Below are 15,598 nucleotides of genomic sequence, written 5' to 3'. Positions count from 1 at the left end.
CTATCTCTGCATAAACCTTAATAGGATGACTCTCCCAACACTTCCTACTCAAGCATGCAAGTTCAAGTAGGGGTGGTACAACTAACTGCTCTCTAAGAAGAGAAAAATAAACCTGGAGGCAGATTCAGGACAAACATAAGATATCATAGAAGCCAAAAACGTTCCCAGAAATATGTCAAATGCACTAAGGAAAGAAAAACTATCTTTTTTTGAATGATTTATTTGGAACAAAGGAAAGTCACAAAAGTCTTAGAAAATTTAATATCCCCAATTAAAGCAATCAGGTTGAAAGATAGTAAGTAAACTGTTATATAGCAATTTCTTATAGACAGCTTGCCATTAAGAACAGAATTAATACTTCTCAGAGATGGAATTTCTCTCTTTTTTCCTCATTACATGACTTAAAGTTAGCCCTTTGGTTCATGAGCAAAGATTTGGATTAACTGGCTTAGTCATTTTGTGTGTTCCCTTCCTTGCATATTATTTGCAAATTTTCTAAGCACACTGACACAACTAACCACTGTTTCACTGTTGCAATCTGAATGGATCATGGAAGAAATTACCAAATTGCTACATGCACTCTGTAAAATGTAAAATAAACATTCATGAACTATATAATAATAGTTTAACACCTAAAAGATAAAAATGTATAAACTATATTGTATACCAATCAATGGTATCATTTAAATGTGTACTAACCTCTTGAAAGATTAAAAACTTGAAATCAGAAGAACTAAATTGCAGGTAGATAATTTAAATTGCCCACTTTCAGCAAATACCCAATCAACTGAAAATGCATATTACGCAGACAGCATATCTACACAAAAGCAAAAAATCTACAATGCTCTACAATGATAAAATGCCAGTTTATGTAATTTCATAATCTCCTTTTTAAGAGAAGTATGACTTGTTCTTTAAATGCTGATGAAGAATTCACAACATCAGATAGGTATAAGGTACGAAGATTGAAAAAAGTTCTGAGAAAGGAATAAAAATCTATGCTAGTTCAGAAGTTGGAACAAGAACTGAAATTCAGAGAAGTTTTAGCTGAAGAGCTGGGAGATTATCCAGCCAAACTTGGAAATTAATTAGTAATGAAACTGCCACAGAGAAATTGATACCTGTGCCAATGTATCTGAAAAGTCAGCAGACAGCAATAGTTTCTGACTGCTTCCCTTATCAATTAGAAGCATCAGAGAAATCAATTTAGGTAAAATTCCATGAATTGAGTCACACAGAAGAACTTGTCTCAGAAGGTTGATGAACACATTTAAACAACATATTTCCCATATAAAAGTACTTAATGGTCATATTATCAGGGTGCAAAACAGAAGGTATTGCATTTATAGGCATCAGATATAAGAGGGGAAATTACAGTTAGTAGCATTTCTAGGAACAGTAATTGATCTTTGATGACAGGCTGTAAGTATCAGAATAGCTTCCTCATCCAGTTTGACCTCTAGACTTTCCTTTATCCCTACGTCAGTTTGTGTTGATTTAGGATAAGTAATTTCAACATGAGGCTAATCCATTTATTTTACTTGAAAGGCAAATCTGTTTTTGAAACAACAATAACAAACACAGAATAGTGACCCAGTCTGGATTCAACAATTGTTAAGATTTTGAAAAACCATCAATGACTATAATTTCATACAAAAAAAGAATAGTAACTTCAAAAAGATGAGGTTAAAGAAAAAAATGAGAATTGAAACTGTAAAGGCTTATGATTCTTTCAGATCAAAATATTAGTAGGAAAATAAAGGGGAAAAATTTCATACTACATAGGAACTAAAGACAAATTTTGTTATTATCAGACAATCAAAGCCCAAGAGAAGTCATTTTTACATTTGCTTGGAAAATGAAAATGGGAGTGTGAAACAGGTGAGAATAGAACTCTGAAAATATAGAAAAAACAATGAGAAATTAAGTTTTCCATGATGAAATTTATACAAAAATATCTAAGATATTTATTGGTGGAAAAAGAGATAATTTCAGCTTTAACTCTGTTGATCAATATTTAAGAAGTTTCTTAGGCATACAAAGGAACTTGAAACAAATTTGACATATAGAAAAATAATATAAAATCAACACACAAAAATAAGTAGTGCTTTTCTATGCTAACAATGAACTTATAAAAACATCAAGAGAACAATCTGGTTTACATGAGTTAACAAATAATACTTACGAATAACAAGAAGATAAAAGACCTGCACACTGAAAACTGTAAAGCCATTATGAAAGAAATAAGGTAAAAATAAAAGATATTCTGTGTTCATGGATCAGAAGATTTAACATTGTTGAAATGCCCATACTACACAAAGCAATCCCTATCAAATGTTCAATGATATAGAGAAAATACAATTCTAAAATTCATATGGAAACATGAAATAACTCAAATAGCAAATGTCATCAGTGACGACAACCCAAAGAGCCAGAAAAATAAAGCTGGAGGACTCACACTACCTGACTTCAGCTCCAGCTGGTAAAAAAATGGTAATTAAAGCAGTGTGGTACTGGCATAAAAACAGATACATCAACCAATGGAACAGAGTAGAAAGTACAGAAATGAGCCAATTCATCTACAGTCAATTGATTTTTGACTAAAGTTCCAATAATATACAATGGGAAGAGGACAGTCTCCTCAACAATGATACTACAAAAACTGGATATCCATATGCAGAAGAATGAATTGGGATCCTTACCTTGTACCATATTAAAAAAAAAATCAACTAAAAATGGATTAGACTTAAACCTAAAACCAGAAACTGTAAAACTACTAGAAGAAAAAACAGGGGAAAAAACTACATTGGTTTGGACAATGATTTTCTTAATTTGACCCAGGAAACACAAGGAACAAAACCTAAAATAGTTACAGGGGAAAATCTTCTGAGGTTTGGGGTATAACTTAGTGGTAGAGTGCACTTAGCATGCACAAGGCCCAGAGTTTAATCCCAGTACTTACTAACTAAATGAACAAATAAATAAAACTTAAAAATATAAAAATAAAAATTTTAAAAATTAAATTAAAAGCTTCTGCCCAACAAATGAATCAAGAGAATGTAGAGATAACCTATGGAGTGGAAGAAAACATGTGAAAGTCATACATGTGTAAGGAATTCTAACAACTCTATGAAAGAAAACAATCCAATTAAGAAAAAGACATTTCTCAAAAGACATAATGGCTAAGAGATAAATGAAAAATGTTCTGTATCACTCTACATTAAGGAGATGCAAATTATAATTAAGACCATAAATGTATTAAAATATAATTATCCAATCTACTAAAAAATCTGTGGTACAGAAAAAGTAATGAGATATCACAAAAGTATAGTGTATAATCTTTGCTTTATATCTTAATCATAAGGGTTAGACAATAGTGTTTTCAATACAGGTTTCAAAAATTTTTCAATGAGAAACTTCGAACATTTAAAAAGCAGAGAAAAGAGCAGCATTAATCCCGATAGAGCCACCATCTATCTTAATCCCTAATCAGTTTATATACATGTATATGTGTATATTCTTCCTATTACTCCTTGTTTTGAAGATAATCCCAGACATCATATCTATAAATGTGATAATGTTTATCTCTGAAAGATAAGCAATCATAGTATTAAATTGTAAAAAATCATGCTATTATAACACTAATAAAAATAATCCATTAACTTAATCAAACATCCAGTCAACGTTCGAATTTCTGTGATTTTCAAAGACATTGTAACACTTTATTCAAGTTCTAAGAAATATCCATCAGTAAACTGCAATTTTTTAATTTGTCTCTTAAGATTCCTTCACTTGATAGATTTGTCCTTTTCTCTTTTTCTTGCAATGTATTCATTAAAGAAACCAGGTACTTTAACCTGTAGAAACTTTCCATGTTCTGAATTTTATTTATCATATCTCCACTGTGGTATTTAACATATCTCTCTTCCTCTGAATTTCCTATTAGTTGATGACTAAGTCTAGAGAGTTCAATTTTTCAAAGAGATTCTTTGTAGATGGGTATGATGGTTTGAAAATAGGTTCACCAATTTTTTGACTCTCCTTCCCTTTGAAGGTACAAGAGTCTAACCTCCCTCCTTAGGGACCAGTTTTTCACAAACTAAATGCAGCTAAAGTGATGCTGTGATACAGGTTTTATCTGGCTTGCTCTCTCTCTCTCTGAACCAAGCCACCATGCTGTGAGGAAGCCAAGCTTTGCCCCATATAGCTTATGCCACAGGCAAGTGGAATGTTCCAGCCACAGCTCCAGAGGTCTCAAGTCAGAGGCAGCTTCAACAGCCAGTCATGGTCATGAGCAGCCTTCAGATGACTGGAACTCCTAGGCTTCAGGGTGTCCCAGAGAGGGGACAGTTATGGGCTGCCCTGCTGAACCCTGTCCAAGTTGTAGATTCATCAACATGAAGTCTGTTATTCTTTAAAGCTCTAGCTGGTAAACAATGCAGCAAAAGATAACCAGAGCAGTTAGTGCTGTATGCTTCCATCAGGAGGTAGCTTTCTCTGTGATGCTAGCAACCACTGATGATCATTTCCTAGGCTTATTAATTCATTAGAGGTCATAAAATGGTAAGACAATTTTTCTTTCTTTAATACTTACAAAAACAAACATTTCCTCCATCAATTTTTAGTTATTCTGAAATACAATTCACCATAGTTCAAAAATTTGTGTTCATTTTCATTACATCTGGTTTACAGATACTTGTGGACTGATTACACTAAGATCTATTAATGATAAGAATCGCCACTACTTCTGTCACAAAAGTAGTTTATGACAAATAGACTATTCTATTTGTCTTTTGCATATCTTCTCATGTTACTGCAGTGTGGTGGAAAGAATGAGGAAGAGTGGAATGAAGAGCAACTAAACACCAACTTTCGAGTCCCCCAAACCAGGAACCCAGATACCTGATGAGGTCTATCATAATACAGATAAGGGAAGCCAGGAAATTATCTGGGTTATCTGTAATGAAGAATTTCTCAGACAACAAAGAGAAAGAGAGAATATTTCTAAGTAAGAAAAGGGTTAAAAAAGAGTGAAATGATAAAGGGCTTTGTCATTGCATTATAGTACATAATTAGGTAATTAGAAGTATTAAAACAGACAAAGCATTGGACCCAGATGAATTACTGAAGATGCAAGTATTCAATAAGATGCCTCAAGGGAAAAAATAAAGCCCTTGGTGAGGGTTTATAATCGTGCAGTGGGACAAAGAAGCACAGAAGGACTTGAAGGAATAATAACTGATGCCATGCCTGTATTTCCAAACCAGAAAATCAAAACAAGTACTCATCCAAAATTTAAAATGAGCTGATGAAAACTCCCTAATATACTATCAAACATCAAAATAACTATAATACCTTACTATAGTTCATTGTTTTATTAAAGGAAAACTGAAAAATTAAGCCAAATCATAAGAACAATAATTTCTGATACAGAATGTAAGCAGACACATCAAATTCTTTTTCTTCCTGTGTGGAAGATTTAATCATTCTCTTTATTTGAGTAGGCATGATTTGTGTTCTTTCCAGACTCATACAGAAGATTCCCAGCTTCCTTTTCAGCTAGCCCTGGCTCTGCGCTAATCAATGGAATAAAAGTGGAAATTATGTGTGAACACAAAATCTTCTCCACCTCACCCTTGGCAGTCCCCACACACTTCTCCCCTTCCAGCTAGTCAGAATGGAGAAGATCATTGGGAAGACCAGGAGGCTATATGTAGATGGTGGTGGTTTTAAAATACACCTGTATATTCTTTGATACACCTCCCTTCCGTGCTAACATAATGCATGAAAAGGACACCTGGTTCCCTTTCTCTCTTGAATCCCTTGTTCTGTAGAAAATGACCTCTACAGTCCCAGGGAGAGATACACATGCACAGCAATCAGAATGAATCCTCTAGTCCTAATCAAGTTATCAATGGTTTGCAGCACTAGGAGAAACCTGACTGAAATCTCATAAGACTCCTAAGGCAGAACTTCTTAGCTAAGCTGCTTGCAAAGGACTGATCTGCAGCAACTATAAAATAAATGATTATTGTTCTAAGTCACTGTTCTGGTTGTTTTATTCATGTAGCAAAAGACAATTAACAGATGTCTTAAAATCTAAAACTGAGATAATATTAAAAACAACTAAAATACATAGTATGTATATGGGACATGGGTAGAAGCCAGAAGGACCTTCAAGAGACGATCAGTGAAGGGCTAAAGGGTATGAAACAGTTAGTTAGGAAAGGTTCAAGAGTGAGCTGCCAAAGAGGGCTTCAAAGAAAATGAGGAAAACAGGAGAAATGGAAGAAAAATGTCCCTTATTACCCAGTGGAGAAAAGTTTGACAATATGGTAGTCTCTGGTTTTACGAAAAACAGAAAATGTACCTAATAAGTTGGGTGATCTAGCTAAGGAAATATTCAGGTAGAGTGTTGAAGGTACCAACAAATTTATTCTTGTTACTTAAGAGTGGAATGAAAGAAAAGCAAAAAGGAAGAACTGGTAAACATAGAAGAGCTAGAACTTGCTATGTCTGAAATAAAACCTTTTCTCATTCTCAGTCTTTCCAGTCATCAAACGGTGCTAACATTAAGATGATGCTTTTGGGCAAACTCAAATCTAAGACACAGACAGAAAGACACCATTAAAGATGAAACCAGGGGTTAGACTACAAAACCCCATGTTAGAATCTCAGGAAGCTCTGAGAAAATGCCTCAGTGGCCCTTCTCTCAGACAAAGGCTTTGACAAAGATTTAAAAAGTGTGCCTCAGATAACCTCCAGCAGGAAGAGGTCAGGCCTAATTGTACATAACCTCTCACATCAAAGAATTCATTGGTCCCAAATATAAGTACTCCACAAACTGAAAATCACTGCATTAGAATATATGAACCCAGAGGGCAGAAACCTATATACTTAGCCTCCATCTCTTTCTGAATAAGATATGAGACACACATCCATTTATGTTTCTGTCCCATCTGCACACTTAAGGAGTCAATAAATGTTTTTTGAACTGAGGAAGTTTTAAATCCAGTCATAAATTTATGCAGTCATCTGCATAAATTAGTGTGGTGAAAAGACCATTTCCATTTGAGCTATCAACAAGCTACATTTGCTTACTCAAGTATATCTTTTTGTTTCAACTTTTCACCTTCAAGAATAACATTTAACTAGATGACTACCAATGATACAAATGCTACTATGAAAAAAATATCAAGATATTTAAGAACTTACAATTCAAACTCTAGGAGAACAAATGGAAATTTTACAGACAATTTTAATAAAATATACACAACATGGGAAAAAGAGAAGAGGCAGTCTACTAGAATCTCTGACTTCTACAACAGTAGTAGGACAGAGTAATTTCTCAAGTAGTAGATATTAAATGAACAAATATACCTACAAACCTACAAATGAATAAATTAAGGAAAAGGAAAATTAAGTGTAAGGTCTGGAGGAGTTGGGGTAGAAAAATGAAGCACCAGGAAAGCCTGAGCAAAAACAATTTGTCTTTATTTTTGCAATTAATGAAGGAAAGGACACAAAGCTCTCAGAGGACTAAAAGTGGAGGTGAATATTGATTTTTTAAAGTCAAAGAAACAAAGTAGGAATCTGTGGTGATGACAAAAGTAGGATCCAGCCCAAGAGAACAGCAGAAAAATCTCCCAAGAGTCTAACAAAGAAGGTGGGAGTTTGAAATCACCGTAGAGTTGAGAAGATTAAGCAGAAGCACTGGGAAGATAGGACAGTTTGGGAAAGTGAAGGTAAGGTTGGAGTTCAGGAGGCAGGAGTAACTGAAGTGTCACACTCTGTAAGCAGAAGTTTACATCTAAAGTTCTTTTGATTCTATAAAGCCTTAACTCACACAATAAAACCTTCAATTCTACTGCCTTCTCTCCTCAAAAAATCATCTTTCTACTTCTATTGTAAACATGAAAAATTAGGAAAAAATATATGCTGTATATGTGGGTGTGTGCATGTTTTTCTCTGTGAGCGCACACGTGTGTGTGTGTATGTCTGTGTATGTACCCACACATTCCACTACCACACACTTTAAGTGCAAGAATTGTCATAACTGGAAATACAGACTTTATTTTACAAGTTATCAGTCATTAAAACAAAAAAAAATTAAAGAAATTTAAAGCATTTCCACTGACCTACCAAAGTAGCTTCAATTACAAATCTGTTTGAATGTTCTGCAGACTGTTACACTAACAAACAGGCTATGGCTACTGGGAATTTCACCCACCAGAATTTACTTTTAAACTTTCTCATAATCATGTGAACCCACAACTGTGAATACTGCTTTAACTAACTTGGCTTATTTAAAATAAAGAGGATCTCAAAAGCAAAAATCTGAAGGTCAGCAGCTTATGGTTACATGTGCTACCCTCCATGTACTATTGTTTTGACATTCCAAAAACTAGGAGCATCAGGATGCTAATCTAAACACTACAACTACATGTTCTGTAGCAAATAAACCTATATTTTCATTCAAATACTAAAAAAAAAGTGTTTTTAAAAAACTCAAGAGTAAATGCATGCTAAGAATTTGCATGCATATATGAAACAAATGGGAAATAAATATTTAAAACAAGAGCAGCACAGGAAAACACATATTTCTAAATATATATATTGCAACAATCACAATTCTTTTGCTTTTATCTTAAATATGAAATGAGGAAGGACTGTAGGCCATTGGATAGAACTATTTCTCGTATTCCTGAAAATCTGTTTTTCCCCCTCTTTAATATTTAAGAAACACACACATAGGTTGCTGACAACTCTTAGAGAGCGGCTTGTGTTGTAGTTTTCACTTTCTCGGCTGTGAACAAGTGCATATGTGAGGGCTGGTCTTGCATGCACAAGCATGTACTTTGCCTGCATTAAATAAAATCACAACACAACACCAAGTACATCCACTCATTCATGTATGCCTGCAGTCCACCTCAAGGAGACTGAAAATATAAATACAAGCTGCTATTTTGGTGTGATCACACGAATATGGCAGCTTGTATTTTTTTTTTCTCCTTAACATTTTAACACTGGGCAGATTGTCTGCATTAACACACACCAAAATCAATTCTGCTCTAAAATTGCTTGTAAAATCCTCCTTTCCCTGAGGAATTTGCTTTTTATTTAAATAAAATATGGGCTTGGAAGAAACTGTGTAAAGATTTCAACATTTAGGACATATTAACTCTGTAAAGTGTGAGAGTCAATGGACCAATGTACTAGTAGTATTTCTGCCCAAATTGGAACTGAGGGGGAGGAGGGAGATGGTCTTTACATTAATTCAAAAAAATTATCTCTGTAAAAACACTTTTGTATATTGTTAATTTTTTTTAATTTCAAAAATGGTCTAGTTACCAGCTGTAGACTACAATATAACATAAGAACGACATTTTAGGTGCTGGGGTTATAGCTCAGTGGTACAGCACTTGCCTGGCACACAGAAGGCACTGAGTTCTATATTAAGCACTACATAAAAATAAATAAAAATAAAACAAAGGTACTGTGTCCATCTACAACTAAAATATTTTTTAAAAATTAAAAAACTACGTTTTACCAAAATCTTAAATAAGACACATATACTGTAAGAATACATGGAGTTTTTTCAATGGGAAAGAAAGAAAATGGAAGTAACTATTTAGTATATGCCACATCTAAATGTTCAGCATGAATAAAAAATAAAACGTAGAAATTCACATCATATATTATGTAAAAATACAAAAATGAATACATTTCTGTCCAATAGAACATTCTGTAATGATAGAAATGTTCTATATATGCATTGTCCAATACAGTAGTTTTTAGCACTTGAATGTCACTACTGTGAATGAACACTGAATATTTAATTTTATCTTAAGTTTAAACAGACAACGTACCTAGAGTCCAACAAACCAGATAGCACAAATCTATAGTTTTAAAAAGAATTTTAGCAATTACTAATAAAGAAAGTAGGAAATAAGTGAGCATAGAAAGCTTGCTTATATCTTGTTTGAAACTTAACCAACATATAAACTATGAACAAAAGAAAGCATTAAAATGAGTGAGTTTCAATTTTTGTTTAAAAAAAATCTGAGCACAACATGAAGAGTCAAGAAAGAAAGAATCTACTGGAAATGTTTACTACAATATCTAGAAATACAAAAGACTAAAAATTGAAGATAATGTCTAGTACATCCATTAGGCAATTAGATAGATTTTTAAATATGGTCAAAGTTAAATGACAAGGATAAAAACAAGTTAAAGAATGTTAATCATTTCCTCAAGAGGGAGGGAGGACACATTTTAAGATAAGACTATTTGGCAATAGCTTATAAATATGTTAATCTGCAAATGGTGGTATAGATGCTATATTGTATTTTTAGAATAGACCTTAATAGGTCTATTCTAGAAAGAATTTAGAATAGACCTTGATTTGGTCTTGATAGACCAAATAACACTTCTTTGGCATCTACTATGGAAATGATATTTCACCCTAAACTCATTATTTTCCTTCATTTTAAATAATACTGAAATTCAGTATTAATGATACAGCTCTTGAAATAGGCAATGTAAGATATAATTCAGAAGTGCTATAAACTTGAAGTTCCTTGTTTTAGTTTTTGATTATAAGTTTTTCAGTAACAAATATGGGAATAGTAACAATTTCATTAGGTTGAGCTAAGAGCAATTAACTGAAATGAATGCAAAATCCTTTGAGGCAAAACAGGTTTAGTGACATAAGAGAATATTAAAATTAGTTAAAGAGGAAGGTAATATTTAATACAGTGGCATATCCAGATCAAATAAATTCAATAATGATGGCAAAAACACAGCTCACAAGAACAAATTTTCTTGTTTAAACTTAGACTAGAAGGCTGATCATAGAAGTATTTTTTAAAGGGTGCTTATGTCTCTAAAGACTGAAAAAATGTTATTTTAACTAGAATTCAACAACACTGATTGTCACCGGTAAGTTTCACAACTAGAGATCATGTATTAAGCATCAACTTGGCTACATACAGTAAGACAAAAATCAGAGTAGGGCCAAAACTTCCAGGGGCTTGCCATTAGGTGGAAAAGTAAGACATGAGCTAATTCCAGAGCTCTTTCTTCTAAATAGTGCTGCTACTATGGCACCAGCTATGCTGCACTACACCCTTGCTCCCTCTTCCTCTATTAAACTTTTAACTTCTTATGGGTATATAAATATTTAACTAGGTATTTCCAATCCCTGGTGCCTTGGGCAATTAAGATAAATATATTGAATGAACTGTCAAGTGGATCTAAATAAATGTAAGACTCAATTAAATAATGTCATTATATAGTTTTAAGAATATTATACAGAACATAGAATAGGCACAGATTATATCAAACTGAAAAGACTAGAAAACTCATCAGAGATGTGGTGGTGATAAACTCAGGCCTTAAAGAGCGAGCTCTCACAATTCCAACAGAGAACAGTGGAGGGAAGCAGCACTCCAGTAGAGGACAGCATGGAAAATGGAAACAAAACTTGTTGATGGAAGTAATGCCAGATAATGTGGTCTGAAAATTCACAGGAGGCTGTGTAAATCCATTTACTCTGTAGGCTACACGAAGTCATAGAAACCTTTGGATTAGGCAAGTAGCACAATTATTCATTTGCTTTGAGAAGGGTGACAGTCTACAGCACATGGACTAGATTAGAAGTGGAAAGACACTAGATCCAAAGAGAGCAATAAACAAGTACAAGACTGTAGGTAATAAGTATCTGAAACACAGCTGCACAAATGGAACAGAGCAGATGAAGTTGAGAAAACTACATATAACGACCCCCTAATTTATATTTAAAAATACATATCCCCAATCAATCTTCTTCTGCCTTTACCACTATATCTTTAGTCGAAGTCACTAATATTACTTAATTTGAAGCACTGTGATAGCCTATGCTGGCTACTTTTCCAGGTTCCGTTCTTACATCCACTTTCAACCACTGCACACTGATCAGAATTATCTTTTTAGATATCACAGCTCTGCTCAATATCTCCAACAGTTTTCCATTTGCAATTGGAATAAAATCCAAATTTCCTACTATGGCTGAAAAGACTGGCCTTTGCCCTCTTCTCAGATTTCCCTCTTTATGTAAGTTGGTTCTAGTTATATCTTCCTTTTCATTTCTGTCATCACTAAGCTCATTTTCACTGAGGGACTGTATTAGTTGTTCCCTCTGCCTGGGGTGTTCTTCCTTTAGATCTTCCATGTAGATGGCTTTAAAGTATTTTTCACAATTCACCTCAAATGTCATCTCAGAGATGCCAGCTGTGACAACTGTTCCTAAAGTGGCCATCTCTGTAGCTACTGTCCCTCTAACTATCCTATTAGCCCACTTTATTTTTTCAGAGCAATGATCACTCAACAACTGTCCTTTTTATCTATATATGCTTGATGTCTCACTCCCTCCCACCACAGGGGAATGTACATCCTGTGATTGCAGAACCTGGTCTGTGTTATTCACTACACTAATCCCCTCCAATGCAAAAGAAAAGCCTGGAACACAGTAGACCATAAATACATGTCTAAAAAAATAATAAAATTCTTACTGGAGATGCTAGTGAACAAGTAATTCTATATAACCATCTCTGAGCTGTGTGTGTTTTTTCTTATATTATGAGTTGCTTTACAGACTGGATGCGGGGGAAATGGACTTCAGGCCACAGAATGCCTTGTAAAGGTGCAAGGTAGTAAAATTATTCAAGTTATTCAGGTTTTGTAATTAAGCAATGCAGTAGCTTTAAATGAGACTAACCTAATTACCTTATAGGCTAAGTTCTTGGCACCATATTTAGAAAGGGTATGGAAACTTCTAAATGTAAAGGGTAAAGATTTCAAGGGGAGGAGATATGGAATCTCCCCCATTTATACTATGAACTATAGGTTCTCCAAGTTGCCTTCTTTGAATCTCAATCTTGCCATGTTAATTAAGATACAGTAGTGGAAATAAATTATTTTCAAAAAAATTAGTACTACATGTATGTGTGTGTATGTGTGTGTATTGTATTTTAACAAGAAAAATACCCAGAAGATAAACAAAATAGTTAAAAGAATATGGCTTTCAGTATTTTACATAGCAAAGCAGAAATGTTTGAGGTAACCAACCAAAATGATGAAAAAGCTCCTATTTGGTTTGGCTATCCAGGTTTTATTTTATTTTCCTCTCCTGTTTTAATTAATCTGGTCCCTATAGCTTCTGAGTGGGTGGTTGTACAACAGCCACACTCACACCATTTCCACTTCATAACTGTAGAGAGATGGATTATAATCCTGCTCAACAGACAGATGGATTTGAAGCTATCAATTTTTTTAAAATAAATGCCTGGCACTCTGGAAGAGATATCTCTACTGCTTGATTAGTAATATTTACTGCACATTTTGAGGCCTGTTTTATGGCTATTGATCACCTAGATTCTTAAATGATTCATTAGGCAATTCTTTGTTTTATCTGAATATTAATAATAATGCCCTATGTGTTAATACAACAGTGTTCTACTTCCTAGAGAAATCAAGCACTGTCACCTAACACCTTTGAGTGTTAATCAAAATGACTTCTCACCCTGCAGTTCGATATGGTTTTGATGAATTCTGAATCCATGATTCCTTCTAAAAGTTTTCATTTTAAAATAGAAACTTTCATCTGTTAAATATGTAGTGAAACTTAAATGCAGTCCAGTCATCTGCTTATTCTGTGTTTGGGATCAGGAAAAAGATGAATCTTGAAAGTCAGAGAGAGTTTGACATTATAATAGATTTAGTGGGAGTTGAACTAGCTGTGGAGTACACAGGCAAAACTGCAGAAGAACTTGAAGGAAGCCATTAGAGATTTTCATGGCTCTTCACATACTGGGCTGATCCCAAATACCAATGATTTTATTTAGGATTTTCATATAAATTAATGCTATTACTACATGTGCCGGTTGAGCATCCTTAATTCAAAATCCAAAATCTAAAATATTCCAAGATCTAAACTTTCTGGGTGCTGACATGACGCTCAAGAAGTTTCAGATTTTGGAGCATTCCGGATTTTGAATTTTCAGATTGGTGGTGATCAATCAGTAAATGCTATGCAAATATTTATCTGAAAAATATTTATCTGAAAAATCTGAAAAAAATCAGAAATCTGAAACTGTATTGGTTTCAAGCATTTCAGATAAGGAATACTCAACCTGTACTCACTAATCTACAAAACCATTGTGATTACAAGACTATTCCCATTTTACAAAAAAGGAAAATGAGGGGGAAAGATGCTGAAAGTAATCTGCTCATAATTACAGTAAACATAGCTAGAACTCACCCTAGGGTCCAAGACACAAGTTCCATGTACTTCCCATCACATGACTCAGAAAGATAAGGTCCACTATATAAAAGTTATGGAAATTTATTATGTGCTAAATAAGAAATTGCTCTTTCACATTGTAAATACTAAGTAGATTAAGAGGCTTACAAACCTCAATAGTTTCAAGAGAAAGAGAGAATAAGATAGATAAGATAGTGGTCATTTAAAAAGTAATTTGGTAAGAAATGAATTTGAATGTATAAAGCAAAGGGCAAGTTTTTCTACTAATACCAATATAATTACTACATAATATAACCATATTAAAATAGTATTTAACCAGTTCTATCAATTACCAACAATTCATTTGAAGTCATGTAAACCTGATAAAATTTATAATTTTAAGATCAATGTTAGAAACATATGCTTTTTAAAAGGAACACAGAGAATAATACTTATTAAAGTTTGGTCAAAAAGCTTTGCTTGCATTCAAGTAAAATACTGCAATTATGGCTCCTCTATGGATTTACATTTTACTAAAATTAGTAATACTGATTAGAATTATTGAAAGTAATATAGTTTTACATACGTTCTTCTAACATCTTGTTCAATCATTGATCGTAGTTCTTTATCTTGGAAGAATTTATTCCAAAGACTCTGAAATAAAGAGAACAAGCTAATTAAAATAATCCCATACTTTTCCTTGACTTTTACAACTTCAATTTAATATTTTAAGTGATTAAATTTATTCTCCAAATTGTGATTTCAGGTTTCTCGGTAGGAAACCTGAGATTGAGGTAATTTTTATTAAAATCTATTTCAATCTTAAAACACATCCTTATCCTAACATCAATTTTTCCAGTCTGTTACTATTTTACATATTTTAAAGATATATATTATCTCTATAAAGTGAGTGACTGTTTTCACTGCTGTATACTATCCTACTACTATCCATATAAATAATAAAAAAATGCATGGATTAAAGCAGTATCCATTGATCAACTGGTCCCAGCTTGAACCTCACCAGAAGTTCCAGTGCACTAAGAGAGATATACAATGTTTTCCACAAAGCCTGATTTTATAATCAAATAGGCTTTTATGCAGTTTTAAAATGTAAACTTAGAGAAAGTTTTAAAAAATATTTACTATTTCATGGTGTGATACCAAAGACTAATATACTAATTACACGTATCAGGAAAAAGATATGCTAACATTATGTAGTAAATGGGAAATTTTTTTTCCCTATTCTTAACTAACTAGACAGGAATGAAAACAGCAATAATTAAAGAAGTTATAAAATGTCTTTAAAATAATAATCAT

At 33.4% G+C, this 15,598-nt stretch overlaps 1 protein-coding gene across 10 annotated transcripts in view; it reads right to left on the bottom strand.

Moving 5' to 3' along the window:
- The window catches only part of TBC1D5 (TBC1 domain family member 5), a 578,936-nt gene that overhangs the window by 223,012 nt on the left and 340,326 nt on the right, over positions 1 to 15,598 (bottom strand). For all 10 annotated transcript variants that reach the window (XM_079115504.1, XM_079115505.1, XM_079115503.1 and 7 more), the window contains one exon: positions 14,868 to 14,935. In XM_079115504.1, coding sequence (XP_078971630.1) covers positions 14,868 to 14,935 — 68 coding nt within the window. The remainder of the gene's footprint in view (positions 1 to 14,867; positions 14,936 to 15,598) is intronic.

The sequence above is a fragment of the Sciurus vulgaris genome, assembly GCF_902686455.1.
Source record: "Sciurus vulgaris genome assembly, chromosome: 16".
Taxonomy (NCBI): Eukaryota; Metazoa; Chordata; class Mammalia; order Rodentia; family Sciuridae; genus Sciurus; species Sciurus vulgaris.
This window is presented reverse-complemented; position numbering and strand designations above follow the sequence as displayed.